Below are 22,187 nucleotides of genomic sequence, written 5' to 3'. Positions count from 1 at the left end.
CCCTTCTTGGGATTAATGCCTCGGTTTTCCTTAGGTCTACCGTTTCTAGATTCGTCATGCATGGCTCTCCTAGGGTTATGATCTACAATTACCTTATTCCTATCATGATATCTAAATCTAAAATTTTTCTTTTCTACATAATGATAATTATTATTTTTCCTAGCATGCATGGAGGAATTTAAATTTGACTTCAAATTTAAATTAGGTTTTACCTTACCCTTTACCTTTGAAGCTCCCCCTTGACTCTTGCTTCTCTTCTTTTTCCATTTCTTTAGATGCACTAGCTTCTTGATCTCTCCCTTCTTGGGACATTTGGTGTGGTAGTGCCCCTTCTCTCCACACGTGAAGCATATGATACACATTCTTTTTCCTTGGGTTTTTTCATTCCTACAACCCTTGTTAGTTTTTAAATTAACTTGAATGAGTTTAGGATTTACCTTCTTTTTACCCATTGGACACCTACTCTTGTAGTGCCCCTTCTCATTGCACCTGAAGCAAATTATGTAGTCCTTTGACTTCACTTCGGTGAAGGTGCTTGCTAGGTTGACTTATTGCAAGATCTCTTCTTCATTCGTCTTAGACTCTTCTTCAACCCTTGAGGATGTTGATGATACTTCATCTTCCTTTTCCTCCTCGGATGTTGAGCATGACTCAACTTCTGTTGGCTCCTCCTCAACTTGAGTCACTTCATCCTTTTCTTTGGATTTTTCCTCTTCGTGTGTAGGCATGAGTTCTTCCCATTGAACCTTCTTTATCTTGCTCCACAAATCGTGAGCATTCTTGTACTCACCTACACACCTCATCACATTAGAAGGCAACATATCAATTAAAATTGATATTACCTTATTGCTTGCCTCCAATCTTGAGGTTTGCTCCTCCGTCCAATACCGTGGTCGGAGCTTCTTCCATTTATTGTCTTTCGGGACTTCGAATGGTTCCTTGATCACCATCATGGTATCTCAATCCATGTCGAAGAAGACCTCCATCTTCATCATCCAATAGGTGATGTCCCATAAGCCTCTGCTTTCAAACTTCGGCAGTTCAATCAAGCCGGTCATCTTTTTGTATTTGCTCTTCTCGGCGATTAGTCTGGTGAAGTGCGACCTCGGCTCTGATACCATTTGTAGGGGATCAGTGGCCGGCTAGAAAGGGGGTTGGATAGTCGTGCTCCCAAATACTCGTTTCTTCCTACACTTGTTAGTTACACAGCAGAAATACAAAAAAACAAGTAGAAAGCTAATCTAAATACAAGAAAAGAAATGCAAACCAATACATATTGATTTACATGGTTCGGAGATAAAGCTCCTACTCCACGGCTGTCTATAAGGTGGACGATCCCGATCCGTCGGTGGATGACTCTCTGGTAAACTCCGGCTAGCTTAAATCTCCTTGTGGGTGGAGAAACCTCACCACAACTCTCACAAGAACTCTTTTGATGCTAGGACATAGGTAGACTACTAATAGGGGTTAACCACCTCTATTTTGTTAACTATAACCAAGCTCCCAAGCCTTGGTTATATAGGCCACAGGTTAGAAAACCCCGCCTACCAATCGACTGGCCTCTGTGGAAATTTGATCGTTACATCCTAACGGCTCGATACCAGTCGACTGATAAAAGTATCAATCTACTGCTCTACACTGGTCGAGCGAACAGAAGCATCATGTTCGCTCCTTGTCGACTATCTAGTCTACTACACCAATCGATTGGTGTTTTCACCAATCGATTGCTACAGTGATTGCTACAGTACTTCTATAGTACAATTACAGTACCTACTACAGTAAAACCCTAAACCTAGGATTTTACCCTAGTACAATCTCTCATGCACTCGTACCCTCACGACTCACTTGACCCTTCATTGCAGCCTTGACCTCTAGCCTTCAAGCCTTCTTCCTTTGGCTCTTGTCCCTCGAATGCATCCAAGCCCGTGGCTCATCCCCAATGTCATCCTTCACGTATGCCTCAAAGTCGCTTCCCTTGACCCTTGTCCTTGCTGCCTTGTCCATGGTCCCTCGGATGCTCCATCCTTCACCAAACCCGAAGCCATCAAGCTGAGTTATATGTGTATCCTGCAAACCTGCACACTCACATACACATATCAAATAACAAGGGTGAACCTAACTTAAACCCTTTTCCCAAACATCAAAACATATGGTCTCACGGACCATTGGGATTGCTCCAACATATTCTTCGTTTTCAGAATGTGAACTCCCCCTTGAACATTGATGGATAGATGCTAGCACCAGTCATTTCTTATGCTTTAGTTGGCGGTTAGTCCTTCTAAAATATCCTTGCTCTGATACCACTTGTTAGTCCCTTGTGGCCGGCTAAAGGGGGGTGAATAGCCTGAAATAAAAAAAAAATGAACACCTTTCTCGACTTATAGTTTTATCAACATAAACACTTATACAATAAGCAAATAACAAGCAAATTAACAAGAGAAAGAGGCATAGAGATTTTACTTGGTTTACAATTAGAAGATTGCTAATCCAAGACATTGAAAGCCCACTAAAGTCTTCTTCAGGAAGAAAAGCCTCTTATAACAGTTAAAGCACTCAATTACAAAGCTAAACTGAAAGTAGAACGTTTACAAGTATTATATTTATCTTCTGGGATCAGGGCTATATTTATAGCCCTAATCGGGGTGTCTGGAAGGGTTCCAAGTGCTTGGACGTGGGTAAAATTTTATCCACATCGCAACGGATTGCATCACAATTGATTTGGATAAAATCTCTGGTCCAAGGGATTGGAAGGGTTCCAGGCGCCCGAACCATTTCGTACAAGGGCGCGTCGCCAAGGCGCCCGGCTAGACCAAGCCGGTCCAAGCAGCCGGAGTAGCTCAAGGCACCCAGAATGGCTCCAAGCGCCCGGACTCTAGTCAACCTGAAGTTAACTTTTCATCCTGGTCTTCCGCTCCAGCTCCGCTCGCTTGGGTGATTTTGACCATCCGGAATAGGGCTCACTCGAACCCATTTTCTGGCCTTCTCGAGCAACCTTCTACTTCAACTTCTCGTCCCTCGGAAATGTCATGCACCTCCTTCTCATCCACCAGTGTATTCTTCCATAGCTCCTTGTCTCTCCGACGCACCGAGCTCGTCGACTCTCTCTCATGTCATCCTTCTCACTAGCCGCGTCTTTCGCTCGACCTCCTATTCTCCTAAGTTCCTGCACATTCAGAAATAGGACATCAAACCACAATAGAACCTAACTTGACTTGGTTGATCACATTAAAACTACCATGGGGTACTTACAGTAAGTATCTCATAGTAGTTTTGATGTGATCAACCAAGTCAAGTCAAGTCCTATTATTTTCTTTGATACCTTGTGTCTAAGTGTGTAGGAACTTAGGAGCACAAGAAGTCGAGCAAAAGATGTAATTAATTAGAAGGATGGCACGGTAGAGAGTCGACGAGCTTGGTGCGTCAAAGGAACAAGGCGCTACAGAAGAGTACGCTGGCGGATGAGAAGGAAGCACGTGGCATTTTAGAGGGACGAGAAGTCGGAGCGGAAGGTTGCTCGAGAAGGCCAGAAAATGAGTTCGAGTGAGCCCTATTCCGGATGGCTGAAATCACCTAAGCGAGCGGAGCCAGAGCGGAAGACCTGAATAGAAAGTCAACGTGGTGTTGACCATGGTCCGAGCGCCCAGAGCTACTCCTAGCACTTGGACCGATTTTGTCCAACCGAGGCATCTTGGTGAGGTGCCCTTATGCGAAGGCGGTCTGAGCCCTCGGAGCTATTCCAGGTGTTTGGGCCAGATAAAATATTATCTTTCGCCCGTTGTGTAGACGTTGCGACGTGGATAAAGTTTTATCCACACCCAAGCGTCCGGAGCCCTTCTAGGCGCTCGGACCGTGCCATGTCGACAATGGTCAGATTTGACCAGTGGGCTATAAATAGAGCTCTGGTCTTCTCTTTTCAGAATAACACACTTGGTACTTCAAGTTCTATTCAGTTCTTTATTTCTGAGCGTCAATTTCGTGTACGAGACTTCTCCGCCTCCGACATTTTGTTCAAGAAGGAGATTTTTCTACTAAGCTTACTTTTCTTGGAGTAACAATCCTCTGATTGTGAACTAAGTAAATCGTTGCTTGTTCATACTTATTTTTCTTTCATTCTATTTAATTAATTGTGTAGGGTAATTCACTCTCCTCTTATCGGCTTGTTAAGCTCGATCAAGTTGAGAAAGGTGTTTGTTTTAAATTGTGTAGGGTAATTCACTCTCCTCTTATCGGCTGCAAGGGACCTACACTAAGGACTATTCATACTAATAATTAATATGAGAATGTTTATGATACTCATATAACGATTCATGAAATATTCTCATGATGGATCATTCAGTACATATTCTCTAATATATACTCATGTATTAACCTGATATCTCATATTCATGACTTGTGAGATTAAGTCATCCGTTGATCTATATTCTAGTCTCAACGTATTAATATTATTCTTGTATATTAATACTTGACTAGAAATAGTTTAGAGTAGCGTTCTATATATCCATAATATTCTACTATCAATTCAACCAATTGATATGTTGTACTCTAGAACATTATTATATTTATTCATTCGGCACTGAATTGAAGTAAATATAATAACTAACTTTATCTTTTATTAATAAGTGAAATATGATATAAAAAGTACCCTTGTTAACCATCTCATAAATAATACTAGAACTATTACTAATATTTTAACCTGTTAAATTTCATTATTTACCTAGAGTCCACTGCTCTATAACTTAATTATTGTCTAACATCTAATTAAACTTCATTACATGCCAAATATTCAATTTTTATGACTTACACATTAAATTTTCAATAATCTACTTAGACTTCTTCCATATGACTAGCATGCAATCATTCATGATGACCTATTAAACCTTCCTAAGTGAAGGGTCAAAGTTGCACTAGGAGCGAATGATCAAATCTAGAGGTTGGTAGGGCATAAATCTTTATATCTCAGCACAACTCATCCTCTCGTCAACATTAGCTCTCAGTACTGTGATTTATTTCTCTTGTGATAGTCCTAGAGTAGGTTGATGGGGGCATTGGGACGAGCATATTTACCTTTTGCGCTATAATAACCTATTAAACCTTTTACAATTATCAAATATTTAGTTTACTTGTTCTTTATAGACTTCGAACAATATTAAATATTTAGTCAATTGTAACCCATTTAAATTTCATTCCGTGTTAAGAATTTAATTACCCTTAACCTTTTGGCATATTATAAACATCAAATATTAAAATAAAATTTTAGCCTATCAAAATCAAATTAGAGCATCAACTCCTGTGGCTATGGTGGGCAAAACTTAAATAAAGTCGATAAAATATGAGATTGGGAGGCTAATCAAGTGTCTAATTTTATTATTTTTATCTACTCCGCTACTAAAGTTTCTCATGGCAAAGAATGTACGAGGTCAGTGGTATTTTTTATGGAAAGGTATATCCTTTGGGTCTCATCTCATGGGTCTTTTATATCTCATCCAGATTATACAGAAGAACAAGATAAATTACAGGATCAATTTATATGACCACTAATAACTAAAATGTATCAAGAATTTTTCCATACAGATATACATCCGTCAGAAAATTATTTACTAGACTATTAGGCTCAGGGGGAGTGTTCTTTCTCTTATGGTCGCACATGTAGAATCAATACACCAACCATGTAGAATCAATGCACCAACTTTGTGGTGGGCTTTTATTATATACGGTACGTCACATTATAATTGAGTAAACTAAAAAATATAAACGAACTAATAGTTAATTTACTCTTTAATTAAACTTTTTTGGGGATACTTTAATTAATTACCTTTTGGATTGATTGTAATTTAATTAGCCCATTATTTTTTAAAAAAAAAATAGACAAAGACATGTCTTTTAAGTTTCGAACATTTGACTTTGAGTTGCCATATTTACATAATGAATGAGAAATTTAATGGAACAATAAAATTATTATCCTGACTTAATTACCACAATAAAAGTAAGAAAAGACGGTATATAATAAACCTTTTCTCAAGGCACCATATGGATGAAGTTTCATATTTTTTTTTTGTTATACGTATATAATACAAAAATTTATTGTGTATTAGATTTACAGAAGTTTTAAAACAAAGTTTAATACAATTAAATTCTATAAGACTAGGCAAATTAAGTAATTGTCGAAATTAAACTTTATTTGAAAGATAATATACTACAAAAAAAAAAAAAAAAACAATCGTTTAGGGAAGAATATTTGCACGAATTTATTTTTCTTCCCAAACTTTTCAACAAAATTTATGATAAAATAATAAATTGTTACAAATTAGCAACGAATTTAGCAACGAAAATAATTTGTTGCAAATTAGCAACGAAACATATTTTGTCGCTAATTTTCTTGGAAAGTTAGCAACAAGAAATAAAATTTGTTGCAAAATTTGCAACGAATAATATTTTCGTCACAAAATTTGCAACGAATAATATTATTCGTTGGAATTTACCAACAAATTCATAATTTGTCGCAATTTTCCAACAAATAACAAATTCGTTCCAAAGAGTTTTTACATGTAAGAATTTACAACGAATACATAAATTCATTGGAAATTTCCAACAAATTTGCATATTCGTTGGAAATTCCCAACGAATTCGTGATTCATTGGAAAGTATGCAATTTCCTAAATACACGATTAATGGACCTAGAAATCTCGGAATCGAATGAAACAAGTTTCTATGTGCTCCTCTTGGTCTCCTGATTCTATAAATGAGCTCAAATATTTTTTTGGACATAGGATGACACTTTTCACATCTAGGTCAAGGATGAAACAAGATTCGTTGGAAATTTCCAACAAATTTGCATATTCGTTGGAAATTCCCAACGAATTCGTGATTCATTGGAAAGTATGAAAATTCCTAAAAACACGATTAATGGACCTAGAAATCTCAGAATCGAATGAAACAAGTTTCTATGTGCTCCTATTGGTCTCCTGATTCTATAAATGAGCTCAAATATTTTTTTGGACATAGGATGATACTTTTCACATCTAGGTCGAGTAAGTGAATTTTAATGTTCGTTGAAAGTGTTAGAGTTTTAAATCAAATTAATCTAGTTGAACTTGTAAGATTTACAAAATAATGTTCGAGTGCTTAGAACAAGATGAAATCAGATTGTATGTGTTAGTAAAGTTTTCATAATTATATCCATGAATTAAAAATAATTTTAGAGCCAATGTATTTTGATTTGTGAATTTTTAAACCGAATTTGATTTTTCCGACACATTGATGTTTGATAAATTATTGACAAAAATATATTTTGGAAAAAAAAATATTTGAGGACATATATAAAATTAGGATAAATAGAGGAGCATATAGAAACTTGTTTCATCGGATTCCGAGATCTCTAGGTCCATCAACCGTGTTTTTAGGAAATTATAAACTTTCCAATGAATCATAGATTCGTTGGAAATTTCCAACAAAACTACAAATTCGTTGGAAATTTCCAACGAATCATAAAAACACGGTTGATGGACATAGAAATCTCAGAATCATATAAAACAAGTTTCTATGTGCTCCTCTTGGTCTCCTGATTCTATAACTGAGCTCAAATATTTTTTTGGACATAGGATGATATTTTTCAGATCTAGGTCAAGTAGGTGAATTTTAATGTTCGTTGAAAGTGTTAGAGCTTTAAATCAAATTGATCTAGTTGAACTTGTAAGATTTATAAAATAATGGGCAAGTGCTCAGAACAAGATGAAACTAGATTGTATGCGTTAGTAAAGTTTTCATGATTATATCCATGAATTAAAAATAATTTTAGAACCAATTATGTATTTTGATTTGTGAATTTTTAAATCGAATTGAATATTTCTGACACATTGATGTTTAAAAAATTATTGACAAAAATATATTAGGTAAAAAAATATTTGAGGGCATATATAAAATTAGGATAAATAGATGAGCATATAAAAACTTGTTTCATCCGATTATGAGATCTCTAGATCCATCAACCGTGTTTTTAGGAAATTGCATACTTTCCAACGAATCATGAATTCGTTGGAAATTTCCAACGAATTTGCAAATTCATTGGAAATTTCCAACGAATTCGTGATTCGTTAGAAAATATACAATTTACTAAAAACATGGTTGATGGACGTAGAGATCTTAGAATCGGATGAAACAAGTTTCTATGTGCTCCTCTTGGTCTCCTGATTGTATAAATGAGCTCAAATATTTTTTTGGACATAGGATGATATTTTTCACATCTAGGTCAAGTAGGTGAATTTTAATGTTCGTTGAAAGTGTTAGAGGTTTAAATCAAATTGATCTAGTTGAACTTGTAAGATTTACAAAAATAATGTTCGAGTGCTCAGAATAAGATTAAATCAGATTGTATGCATTAGTAAAGTTTTCATGATTATATCCATGAATTAAAAATAATTTTAGAGCCAATGTATTTTGATTTGTGAATTTTTAAACCGAATTAAATTTTTCCGACACATTGATGTTTGAAAAATTATTGACAAAAATATATTAGGTAAAAAAAATATTTGAGGACATATATAAAATTAGGATAAATAGAGGAGCATATAGAAACTTGTTTCATCCGATTCTACGATCTCTAGGTCCATCAACTGTGTTTTTAGGAAATTGTAAACTTTCCAACGAATCATAGATTTGTTGGAAATTTCCAATGAAACTGCGAATTCGTTGGAAATATTTCCAACGAATTTGCAGATTCGTTGGAAATTTCCATCAAATTCGTGATTCGTTGGAAATATTACAATTTCCTAAAAACACGGTTGATGGACCTAGAGATCTCGGAATCGGATGAAACAAGTTTCTATGTGCTCCTCTTGGTCTCCTGATTATATAAATAAGCTCAAATATTTTTTTGGACATAGGATGATATTTTTCACATATAGGTCAAGTAGGTGAATTTTAATGTTCGTTGAAAGTGTTAGAGGTTTAAATCAAATTGATCTAGTTGAACTTGTAAGCTTTACAAAATAATGTTCGAGTGCTCAGAACGAGATAAAATCAAATTGTATGCGTTAGTAAAGTTTTCATGATTATATCCATAAATTAAAAATAATTTTAGAGCCAATTATGTATTTTGATTTGTGAATTTTTAAATCAAATTGAATATTTCCGACACATTGATGTTTGAAAAATTATTGACAAAAATATATTAGGTAAAAAAAATATTTGAGGACTTATATAAAATCAGGATAAATAGAGGAGCATATAGAAACTTGTTTCGTCCGATTCTGAGATCTCTAGGTCCATCAACCGTGTTTTTAAGAAATTATGAACTTTAGAATTAGAGATTTTGGAAATTTCAACAAAAGCTTTTGGATGTTGGTATATAAATGTTGCATGGATTTTTCATAAATCAAGAAATCAATAAATAATTAATTCATTAAGGAATTAAAAGTCATTGGTTAATTTCAATTCGAGATTCGTTGGCAAGAACCCTAATAATTGCTCTACCCGGCCCGATCTTTTCTCCTCACCTCTTGACCTAATTTTTCCCCTTTGCTTGCGAGTACGGTTGCGGGGATTTTTCAGTCGATCTCTGGACTGGTAAGCTATCTTGACCTAATTTTCTCCTCACCGTCCCGCAGATGGCCGCTCAGGGTCGCAGGAGGCCGCGCCTAGCCGCGAGCGGCCACGCATGTCCGCTCGCGCCTGCTCATGGCCTCTCGCGCTTACGGCGGTGCTTGGACCTAGCGTCGTCACCTGGCCACTGCTGCCTGGCCCTAGCGCCGTCGCCTGGCCCTAGCCTCGCCGCCTAGCCACTGTTGCCTGGCCCTAGTACCGCCGCCTGGCCGTTGGAGGGCGCGGCTGGCCGCTGGCGCCAAGGTTGGCCACTAGCAGACTCACCTGGCCACTGTCAGCATAGGCTGGCTGCTGGTGGCCTCCCTAGCTGCTGCTTGGCGTTGGCTCCCGTTGGCTGGCCGCTGCCAACATTGGGTGACCTCTGTTTGTAAATCGGCAAGTCACTATTTGGGGTCGGCTGGCCATTCTCGACCTTGGTTGGGCGTGGGGCGTTAGTGCCTTAGAGCGGCACAGCTGGCCGGGGGTAAGTGCCTTGCTGCAGGGGCCAAGATTATATTTGATAATTTGTAGACTTTTTTATTTTATTGTAAATTTGATATTATTGTTTGTGCAGGTTTGGATTTGACGTGCCTGGGAGAGACGTTCGGTCACATTTATCTTTGTTAGGTATATTTATTTACACATGCTATTTTAATAATAATTGCATGTTTTTATTTTCCTCTATTATATGTTATTTGCAGTTGTATGTGAACTAAGAAATATCGTTCTAGGAGTTTTTATTACTATATATAATTTATTTGCAGTTGTATGTGAACTAAGAAATATTTAGCATTAGCATGTTATTTGCAGTTGTAATTAGAATTTTTGACTTCTTTTATTTTATTGATTTTGTAAATTCTTAATTTTTTGTATTTTGATTAGTATTGTTATTTTTGTTTCAAACATGGTTGGTAGGTGAAGATGATGTTGGTATTGACGTAAAAATATGTAAGTCTTTACTTATTTATTTTTGTGTTGGTTTATAAGATTTTCTTTTTGTTTGTTTATGTAGGTAGAAGAAGGATTTGGATTGAGAAGGATCTCCATAAGATTAGCTTCCACTCTACCTTTTTCATGTTTTTGTATGACATTGAAATTGGATACTATGACATGTTTGTTGTAACTTTATTGTAGTGTTTGGTTTAGGGTGTTAGTTGTAGTTGTATATTGTTGTAATTTGTATTGTTGCATGATGATGTGTGTTGTATTGTTAGTTTTATGCTCTTAGTTTAGGTTGTATTTGGAACATGTTTTGATGATGTATGTGTTTGGATTTATATTATTGATGTTTGTATTCATTTTGTTGTACACTAATATGTTAGTTGATTTTTTGTTTATATTTGTATTATTGTGTTTAGTTGTGTATTATATATATATATAATACACAACTAAACACAATAATACAAATATAAACAAAAAATCAACTAACATATTAGTGTAATCTGTTTGAAAAAGAAATTGTAATAGAAAAAATATTAAAATTAGATGATTTTAGTTGTTTTTTTTTTAATTTTGGGGTGAATTTTACAACGAAATTAGATTTGTTGGAAATATCTTATTTTATCGAAATACTACAACGAAAATACATTTTCGTTGGAAATTGCCAACGAATTTCCAATGAAAATATAAATTCGTTGGCAATTTCCAACGAAACTATATCCAACGAATTTATAGTTTCATTGGAAATTTCCAACGAATTTATATTATCGTTGGAAATTACCAATGAAAACATGATTCGTTGGAAACTTCCAACAAATTATGAACTTCGTTGGAAATTTCCAACAAACATATGGATTCGTTGAAAATTTCCAACAAAAATATAAATTCGTTGGAAATTTTCAACGAAAATATATTTTCGTTGCAGAAATTGTATTCTTGTAACTTTTCTAACAAATAATCATTCGTCACAAATCTGTTTGCAACGAATACGTTTTTTCGTTCCTAATTTGGGCCAAATTTAGGGTTTGTTGGAGATTTTTTGTGCTGATATTTCCAACAAATATTTAGTTTCGTTGTAGTAGTTCCAACGAATTTTGCAACGAATTTTATTTTTGTTGCAAAATTTTCAACGAATTTTGCAACGAATATTGTTTTTGTTGTAAAATTTTCAACAAATTTACAATTTTTCGTCGCAAATTTTTGTGACAACATATTTGCAACGAATTTTTTTTGTCGCAATTTTCGTCCCAAATTCAATTTCCAACGAATTTTTTCTAAAATTTATTGCAAAATTCGTCCTAAATGACCATATTTTTATAATGATAATTAAGAATAATTATATATTTAGTGTCACCCAGCGCCCCCGCCAACCCGTCGCTAGGTCAACACGGAGGAGGTAAATCACAGGTGGCTACTAGCTATTAGTGCAAATGGCCAAGACATGGGGGAAGTTATGCTCGGTCACGCCGAGTTTCGACCCAAGACCTCATGTGATAATACCTCATGTCTTAATCATCGCACCGTCCCGAGGGGACAATTTTTTGGAGCATCAGTATCATATGATGGTGAGGGCTAATATGAGCTCTTATGAAATGAGAATTCGAATTTCTCATATAATCCATTTATACTTTTTGAATTTACCTAGACAAATCGATGAGAATTAAACATTTTAAAAATTATATAGTTATATTATCAAAAATAGAATAAAATAAAAAATGATTAATTTTTGATGGAAAAACATATTTGATTTTACATTTATTAATAGATAGAGAGAAAACGTAATTAATCTGTGGTTGATTATCAACGACAAATTATTGAATAACACGACTCGAGAAATGCGCTTTTTTATCAAATATTAATATAATATTTAACTAAAAACAAACGCAACCGGAAGCATATTACTCTGTCAAACGAGAAATCGTCTTCACGCATGTCTTTTATTTTAGAATTTTGGATCATATTTGTAATTATAAATATTTAATTTCATTAATTAAATAAATCATAATTTAATATGATCAAATTTATAATTAAAAAATATGATTTAAAAATTTAATTATTATGAATAAATTAATATAGATATCATATATAATTTTTAATTTGTTGAGAGGTCAAATTAGAAATAGATAAACTTATGTTTCTATAAATAAAAATTATGGTCCCAATTTACAGATGATACTTTTATTTTATTACCTCATCGACAAAATTCTCTACATACTAAAGAAGATCTTGTCGAAAATAATTACATACTATATATTCTGATACACTTCCGTAATTTTATTTATTCCATTTATAAATTCTTAATAATTGAATAGAATCCACAAATTTTGAATTGAGATTTCTCAATCCAATTTTTCTATCAATTGATATCAGAATTTTCTATTTCAAATTGTTAAGAAAATTTTTTTATTTTAAATAGAAAATTTTATCTTTGTATCATCTCAATTTTGATTCATGATATATCATATTACGATTTTATTTTATCATCAAAATTTTCGGCACGCTTCTGTGTCGCAACTGGATTAAAAAAAATCCACGTTCTGTTGCGTGGTTTAGATATGAAACGAACCCACATTTGTTTACCCACGTTTGGTTTAAATGTATTATTTACCTATAAGAATTGAAATTATTTTATAAATAATATAATTTAATTGGACTATAAGCTTCTATTAATATTTATTATTTTAATTAAATTAAATTTAAATTATATGTCACCAAAGTGACCTCTATTATTTGAATTTGATTTTATTTAAAATATTGAGATATTTCTGAGGTATTAAATAAAGTATAAATGTGTATATTTATAGGAGTATTAATCGGCTCAAAGGAAGATTTATACTTAACAAATTATATAGTTACTTGTGATAATAAACGCGTAACAATTATCAGGTTTTATTTATTATGTTTCATACGTATAATAAATCGATCCAAAGATATGTTTATTATTTAGAGTACCACTTGCAAATAATATTACTGTCCAAAGATTTGATATTGTTGTTGCACTAGGTATCTTTAGATGAGATTTATCATTTATTTTAATTGATTCAAAATGAGCATGTTATTTATGTTATAATTCTTATGTTCTCTTTTCACCAAATGTTACTACTATTTCTGCTAATTTAAGTTCAGTGCCAGTCCTTAATAGTACAAATTTTAAGGATTGGAAGGAAAATATTCTAATTGTTCTTGGCTGCATGGATCTAGACCTTGCACTTCAAATAGAGTAACCCACTGCCTCTATAGATACTAGTTCCTCTGAACAGAGGGCTAAATATAAGAAGTGGGATCGCTCTAACCGCATGAGACTTATGATTATCAAGTGCGGCATACCTGAGGCTTTTAGGGGCGCGGTGTCTAATAATGTCACCCAAGCTAAGGAATATCTCGATGAGATTGAAAAGCGCTTTGCCAAAAGCGATAAGGCGGAAACAAGTACAATTCTAAAGAGCTTGATTTCCATGAAGTATAAAGGCAAGGGAAATGTTCGGGAATATATCATGGAAATGTCTAACCTTGCATCAAAATTGAATGCACTTAATCTTGAATTGCCAGATGACATGCTTGTGCATTTAGTGTTTATATCTTTTCCGAACCAGTTCAGTCAGTTTCAGATCAATTATAACTGTCAAAGAAAGAAATAGACTCTTAATGAGCTCATTTCTTACTGTATTCAAGAGGAAGAGGGGTTGAAGCAAAACAAGGCTGAAAGTGTCTATTTGGCAAGCACCCTTAAATATAAGGGCAACAAAAGAAAGAATGAGACTACTAAAGGTCCTTATGTGAAGAAACAAAAGCAGGATACAGATAAGAAAGGTTGTTTCTTCTGTAACAAGTCTGATTATATTAAGAAAGAATGTCCTAAGTAACATGTCTGGTGTGCGAAAAAGGGTACATTTTTTAATTTGGTTTGTTCTGAAGTAAATTTAGCTTCAATACCTCGAAACATTTGACATCAGTGTTTCATTGTAGGGTTGCCTGAGCTACCGAAAGTCAACTAATGCTGAAAGATGCATTTATGTGGGTGATGGCAAGTCGGTTGAGGTGGAAGCAATAGAGCATTTTATATTGTTGTTAAACACTAATTATTATTTAGACTTAATAAATACTTTTGTTGTACCGTCGTTTAGACGGAATTTGGTTTCTGTTTCTGTTTTGGACAAATTAGGTTACTGTTGTTCGTTTGAAAACAATCAATTCAGTTTATCTATTAATTTTATTATTGTTGGAACCGGTTCACTTATAATTTATGACAATCTATATATACTTGATATAAATGATTCTTATATTGAAACCCTGAATGTGGAATCACGTGGTACTAAGCCTAAATTTAATAATGAAAACTCAGGTGTCTTATGACACAAACGTTTAGGACACATCTCTAGAAATAGAATTGAACGACTTATATCGGATGGAATTTTACACTCCGTTGATTTTACAGACCTAAATGTTTGTGTTGACTGCATTAAAGGCAAACAGACTAAAAGAAAGAAAGATGGTGCATATAGAGCTACAGAAGTATTGGAATTAATATATACAGATGTTTGTGGATCATTTCTAACACTTTCTTGGAATGGTCAACAATATTTTGTATCATTCATTGATGATTATTCTCGATATATATACCTATTTCTTATTTATGAGAAGGCTCAAACATTGGACGTTTTCAAATCATTTAAGGTTAAGTTGAGAACCAACTAGACAAAAGAATTAAGAAAGTTAGATATGATCGTGGTGGTGAATACTACGGTAGATATGATGGTTCACGTCAATATCTAGAGGAGTGTGGAATCGTCCCACAGTACACCGTGCCAGGCTCACCAAGCATGAATGATGTAGCTGAACGACGTAATCGAACTCTTAAGGATATGGTAAGGAGTATGATTAGTCATTCAACCTTACCAATGTCACTCTGGGGAGAAGCATTAAAAACGACAGCTTACATTCTAAATTGAGTACCCACTAAAGCAACTACTAAAACACCTTTTAAGTTTTGGACAAGGCAAAAGCCAAGTCTCAAATATTTTCATATTTGGGGATGTCCAGGTGAGGCTAGACCGTATAGGCCACATGAAAAGAAATTGGACTCCAGAACTATGAGTAGCTACTTTATTGGATATTCTGAGTGATCACGGGGGCTATAAGTTTTATGATCCCAAAGTAAAGACCATCTTTGAGACGGGAGCAACAACGTTCTTTGAGGACATTGAGTTTGGAGGGAAGAATAAAGTAACAGATCTTGTTTTTGAGGAGGAATGTATTCCCACTACTTTTCAAGAGGAAATGATTTATATTCCTATGATTGCTTCTGATAATAATCAGGATTTTATTCCTATCAATGATTAGGATGCAATACAAGAACAATAAGACATTGTTAATCAACTCCCAGAAGAACAAACTCAACAACCTCAAGAACCAGTGTATGTAGAACAAGTGCCTTTACGAAGGTCCACTAGAGAAAGAATGAGTGTTATTTCGGATGATTACATAGTATTACACTCAAGAACATGAGGAAAATGATGGTATAGCGGAGGATGATCCAATCAACTTTCGTCAAGCCATGCAAGATTCAAATTCTCAAAAGTGGATTGAGGCAATGAATGAGGAGTATAAGTTAATGCAAGACAATAAAGTTTGGGAACTTGTCCTATTACCAGAAGGTGTGAAACACATTGGTTGTAAGTGGAATTTTAAAATCAAACGGGATTCAAACGGTAATGTGGAAAGGTATAAAGCATGTCTTGTAGCTAAAGGCTATACTCAGAAATATTAGATTGACTTTAAAGAGACATTTTCTCCAGTTTCAACGAAGGACTCTCTAAGGACAATCATGACACTTGTCGCACACTTCGATATGGAACTCCATCAGATGGGTGTTAAGATAGCTTTTCTCAATGGAGACATTGAGGAAACAATCTATACGGTGCAACCAGAATACTTTGTATCAGGAGATCCAAAGAGTATGGTTTGCAAACTTAAGAAGTCCATCTATGGATTAAAACAAGCATCTCGTCAATGGTACTATAAATTTCATCAAATAATCATCTCATTTAGTTTTGAGGTAAATGTGGTAGATGATTATGTGTATTATAAGTTCAGTGGGAGTAAGCATATCTTCCTGGTTCTATATGTTGATGACATTTTGCTTGCTACAAACGATATAGGTATGTTAAACGATACCAACAAATTTCTATCTAGATATTTTGAAATGAAAGATCTTGGTAACGCATCTTTTGTATTAGGAATCTAAATACATCGAGATCGTTCTCGAGGTATTCTTGGATTATCACAAAAGAACTATATTGATAAGGTGCTTAAAAAATTTGGCATGCAAGATTGCAAACCAAGTAATACCCCAGTCGCTAAAGGAGACAAATTTAGTGTTAAACAATGCCCTAAAGGAAGCCTCGAGATTCAAGAAATGCAAAAGATTCCTTATGCTTCAGCTGTAGAAAGTCTTATGTATGCTCAAGTTTGTACGCGTCCAGATATTGCGTACATTGTTGGAGTATTGGGCAGATATTTAAGCAACCTAAGAATGGATCATTGGAAAACATGAGATATTTAAAGAGAACTAGTGATTACATGCCCACATATAAGAGATCGGATACTCTTGAGATCATGAGATATTCGACTCGATTTTGCGGGATGCCAAGATAGCATGAGGTCCACTTCAGGCTATGTTTTTTGTTGGCAGTCGGAGCTATCTCTTGGAGAAGTTCCAAGCAGGCATTAACAACTTCTTCCACCAGGGCAGCAGAGTTTATAGCATGTTATGAGGCATCTAATCATGGAATATGGCTGAAAAATTTTGTCACAGGGCTGCGTATTTTGAAAATGGTTTAAAGACCACTGAAGTTATTTTGTGACAATCGATCAGCTGTATTGTATTCTAACAACAATAGGAGCTTGACAAAATCGAAGCACATTGATATCAAGTTCCTTGTTGTTAAAGAAAGAGTACAAAGTGGACAAATTTCAATAGAACACATAGGCATAAACTCCATGATAGCAGATCCTTTTACGAAAAGTTTACCACCCAATGTCTTATATGAGCATACCACTCATATGAATGTTATTCAATTTGGTGAAATCTAGATCTAATGGGAATTTGTACTATACATATTTTCTATTTTTGTTTGGTTATGTTGATGAAACATATGTATTTGGAGATTATCTGATCAGATATAAAGTTCAATGTTTACTTCATTACATTTTGTATAACTTAAGTTAAAGTTTTGATCTCACTTTGGTTAAAGAGAAACAGTTGAAAATTGACATGAATAGATCATCTTGCATGTAATTTTCATGTCACATATTCATAATTGATCTGTGTCATTTGATTATATTGATGTACGTGACCATTGATGGTTTAGTTGTGAAAGATACAACAAAGACTACATTGATCCTATGTCTATATAATTAATGGACGAGATTGTTAAGGAAACCCTACAACTATGATGACAAAAGTTATGAGCTCATTAAGGTTAACATTTATAAGTTTACACATATGGTCCAGTGAAAGATTGTTAGAATTTTAGGATCATAATTGTAATTATAAATGTCTAATGTCATCAATTAAATAAGTCATAATGTAATGTGATCAAATTTATGATTAAGGAATATGACTTAAGGGTTTAATTGTTATGAATAAATTAATGTGGATACCATGTGTAATTTCTAATTTATTGAGAGCTCAAATTAAAAATAAACAAATTTATGTTTCTATAAATAAGAGTTACGGTCCCAGTTTGCAGATGATGCTTTTGTTTTGTTTCCTCATCGACAAAACTCTCTGGATACTAATGAAGATCTGTAAATTGAAGATTTTGTCGAAAATCGATTGCATATTGTGAATTATAGTATGTTTTCATAATTTTATCTATTCCGTTTATAATTTCTTAAGAATTGAATAGAATACACAAATTTTGTGTTGAGATTTCTCAACCCAATTTTTCTATCATTTTAAGTTAAAGAGGATCATTCAATGCTATGAGCATACGAGCTAAAATGAAATTACTAAAGTAGATAGTCCCTCAATCAACGAATTGAAAAAGGAAAAGGACAATGAAAAACTCCACGAATAATCTTTTACTCACATAAACACAAACTCGGCTTCACCCAATTAGAGCATTAGAGTAGAAACACAAACTCACGACTAGATTAGAGCCTTCATTAGGCGGAGGAAGGCTGATGGATGGATGGATGGATGGATAACACTGGAGAGTAATTGGATCACAGTCCACAAAAAGAGAACACCTCCCATCCGAGGGCAAGGGATGGTCACGGTCGGTGGACGGTTGGTGACCAAAGTTGAAAGAGGCCATCAGACATAGAAGACTCGTGGCCAAAGAACACTTTTGGATGGATACAAGAAAGACTGTACATTCTCTTTGAGAAGGAAAACATATTTTCATCATCATGCCGTCAGTCAGATGTGAAATTTTCAACTTCATAAGCATAAAGTTTAGGCTCAACTTAGTTTCCAACAATTAATATAGGGACGACGGCCTCAGAATCAGCTCTAAACAAAATACTTTAAACCATAGACATGCACTAGATGTGCGTGTATTTGATAGAGTTGTGAAATCAATGTATAAAGAACAATAAAATTATAAAGAAGACATTGAACAACACAATACGTTATTGATTTAGTAGTCCCTAGCATCAAAAGGAATCTGCCAATCTCATGACATCATGATATCATAATTTCAAAAATCTCACAGAATCATATCGACACCCCAGTTATGTAGACATTAGTTGTCTTTAACATATAGTTCTATTTGATGAAACTTTCCTATTAGGAAAGTAGATGAATTAAATCAGCTTCAGCAATTTGACCAGAAGAGCATAGGGAGTAACAATTTGCCGTAGCAATGGACAAGCTTCATGTTAAGTGGCTCAATCTAAGATGGGGTTAAATGCAACTCTTCTTGTATAAACAATTATTTACCAAGAACAAAAATTGTAAGCAACAGTGACTTTAGTTTGGGTATAACTGATAACTTGAGTAGATCATTTGAAATTTTCACTATCATAAATTTATGAAGAAAGTGAACATATTGCTTTACTATGTATAATGGATGTGTTTGTGATAAACTAACAAAGCAAATTCTGGCACCAACCTATTACAACTCTCCTTGCCAGGATTTAGACTGTTGAGTAGACATCCCAATGTGTAGGCCTGAACTTGTTATCGTCATGATCACTCAATATTATCTGCCTTCTTAATGGAACCTTCTGAATGCTTGATAGCTTTAACTGGAGATATTGCAGGAAATCAGAACGAGCATTCGGATCCCTTTTGTTGTATTCATCGCCCACAAGTTCCTTGGGAGCAACCACCACAAAAGACTCGAGAGAACTAGCCTTCTCCAATAAAAATCTTACCAACCGCATCTCATTGCTGTGATCTTTGAAGTTACTGATCTTTATCATCTTAAGGTACTCAAATTCAACCTCTGGAGGATCCTCCTCTGAAATCTCCAAATACTTCTCAACAAAAGGATCACGAGTATTGGTAGGAAGCTGCAAGGACAAGAGATACAGATTTGAATGATTTACAATAACTCCAGTTCTGTATTACAAAGCAACTTTGATCAACTAACCTCTATAAACAATTTCTCCAACCTTGGGCATTCACATAGCCTAAAGAATCCATAGATATCCATTAGATTTTCATCAGTCATCATGCCCATCACTAGTTGAATTTCTCTCAAGCTTCTCAAACTCCTTAAACCCCCCATCAGTTTTGCACCTTCAACAACAATGTACTGAAAAGAAAACAAGGGAACACACTGCAAATTTACTACAAAGGTCAGTTTTGTTCACTCAGAGAAGAGAGGCAAAATGTTACCTGAAGTGAGAGATTGCAGAGGGTCAAGACCTTAAGATTAAAGAGCCCGCAGAGCACTTTCACCCAATTACTCCGAGGAAGGCTTGATACGGGAATCCCTGCGAGTATGTGCACATCCTCAAGCCTGCTGGGGTTATCAAACGTGTAGGTTGTGAGGTAATTTCCAGCGAATCTAAAACGCCTAAGGCCTGGAGCTGAGACCGTGACCTCCACCGCTCTTACACAGTCGATGATGGTAAGGCTGGTGAGGGGACTGCCGGTGGCGGTGATGGCAATTCTCCGGAGCTTCCGACAGAAAGAAAGATCAAGCGAGCGGAGGCGAGGGCATGCAGCAATAATCCTCTTCAAGGCAGCGTCGGTGACGGGTGTAGCATAGAGGCTAAGAACCTCGAGGGAGGATAGGCGCTTGATATTGGCGCCGGGACTGGCAAGGTGGAGGCCGCAGAGAGTGAGGCGGGACAGATTGGAGCACTCGCAGATGGAGAAGAAAAAGGCGGTCGGCACGGCGGCGCGATCGTTCCTTCGGGCAGCACGGCGGGCAGGGCGAGCGGAGGTGGTAGCAGCCGAAGGGAAGGAGACCGCGAGGTGGAGATCCTCGACGCCGCAGCAGGAGGCGTACTCGAGCCAGCGTTTGATGTCGGCGTCGTAGCGGCGGCCGGGAGGGAGGGCGAGGGAGAGAGAGTCGATCCGGAGGGAGCGGTCGCGGAAGGAAAGGCATCGGTCGATGGAGGAGACGAATTGTTCAGCGGAATCGGTAAGCGCGGTGCTGGAGGGGGAGAATTGGAGAGCAGCGGGGTGGGGCCAGCGGAGGCGCCAGAGGCCGCGCCAGCGGGAGGATAGGGCGCCGGTGCGGATGGCGTACTTGAGGGGGAGAAGGGTGAGGATGTGGAGACGGATGGTATCGGGGAGTTGGGTGAGGAGATCGTCACCTCCGTCGTCGGATTCGGAGGAGGAAGAGGCAGCGGTAGCGGCGGCGGCGGTGGAGGGAGGGAGGTGGAGGAGGGCAGAGAGAGAGTTCGGCCGCCCACCGGGATTTCTTCTTCTTGTGCCTCATGGGGATTTGGTTTGGCTTTCGGAGAAGGCAACTCGGTTTGGTTCTTCTTCCTCGTCTTCTTTCTACTGCTTTGGAGTTGTTGGCCGTCTCCTCCTCCACTTGCTTTGCTAATTGCTGCTTTCCCTTTGCCTTTTGGTTCGGTCTTCTAATACGGACAGAGGGAAGAGCGAGGCTGTGCTGTGCTTTGCTGTGCTGTGCGGCTGCTGCCCTTTCAATTAATTATGAATCGTGAAATATCGTCAAAAGCCCAACTTTGGTCCGCCCTCCCCTTTGCTCTGCTGTGCTGTGCGGCTGCTGCCCTTCCAATTAATTATGAATCGTGAAATATAGTCAAAAGCCCAACTTTGGTCCGCCCTCCCCTCTTTTCCATAGTAATATTAAAGATTTTTTTATTTTTATTTTTTATTAAAAAAAAACATTAACAAATTCTACACTCAACTCCGTACGTAAAGTTAAGATAATAATTATAAGAAAATATATTAACACAGTCACAATTTAATTTTATTAAAAATTATATAAATTTTTAGTTTATAATTTATTAGAATTTTAAATAAATTAGTTAATATACTTTTTAAAAAATTATTAGCTATTATTAAATTGATTAAAATTTTATCAAAAATTATTTTTTACCAAGAATAGGACTCTAAATCGTATTATCAAATTATAAAAAAGATTAGAATTTTGTGTTACAAAGAATTGGTAATTTTCTTTTTGAAGAGGATTGTATATTTATTCGTTTGTTCTACTATTCTCAGTAACAATTTTAAA

The 22,187-nt window shown here is 35.7% G+C and overlaps 1 protein-coding gene across 1 annotated transcript; it reads right to left on the bottom strand.

Moving 5' to 3' along the window:
* Nucleotides 1-19,442: 19,442 nt before the first annotated feature.
* LOC122051940 (F-box/LRR-repeat protein 13-like) lies at nt 19,443-21,415 on the bottom strand (the record flags this gene model as incomplete). The annotated part of the gene is made up of 3 exons (XM_042613293.1): nt 19,443-20,037; nt 20,118-20,282; nt 20,366-21,415. Coding segments are annotated over 3 exons (1,593 nt in total), but the record flags the coding sequence as incomplete, so codon positions are not given.
* Between the last annotated feature and the right edge of the window lie 772 nt (nt 21,416-22,187).

The sequence above is a fragment of the Zingiber officinale genome, chromosome 3A (assembly GCF_018446385.1).
Source record: "Zingiber officinale cultivar Zhangliang chromosome 3A, Zo_v1.1, whole genome shotgun sequence".
NCBI lineage: Eukaryota > Viridiplantae > Streptophyta > Magnoliopsida > Zingiberales > Zingiberaceae > Zingiber > Zingiber officinale.
Note: the sequence above shows the minus strand (reverse complement) of the source record. Positions and strands in the feature narration are given on the sequence as shown.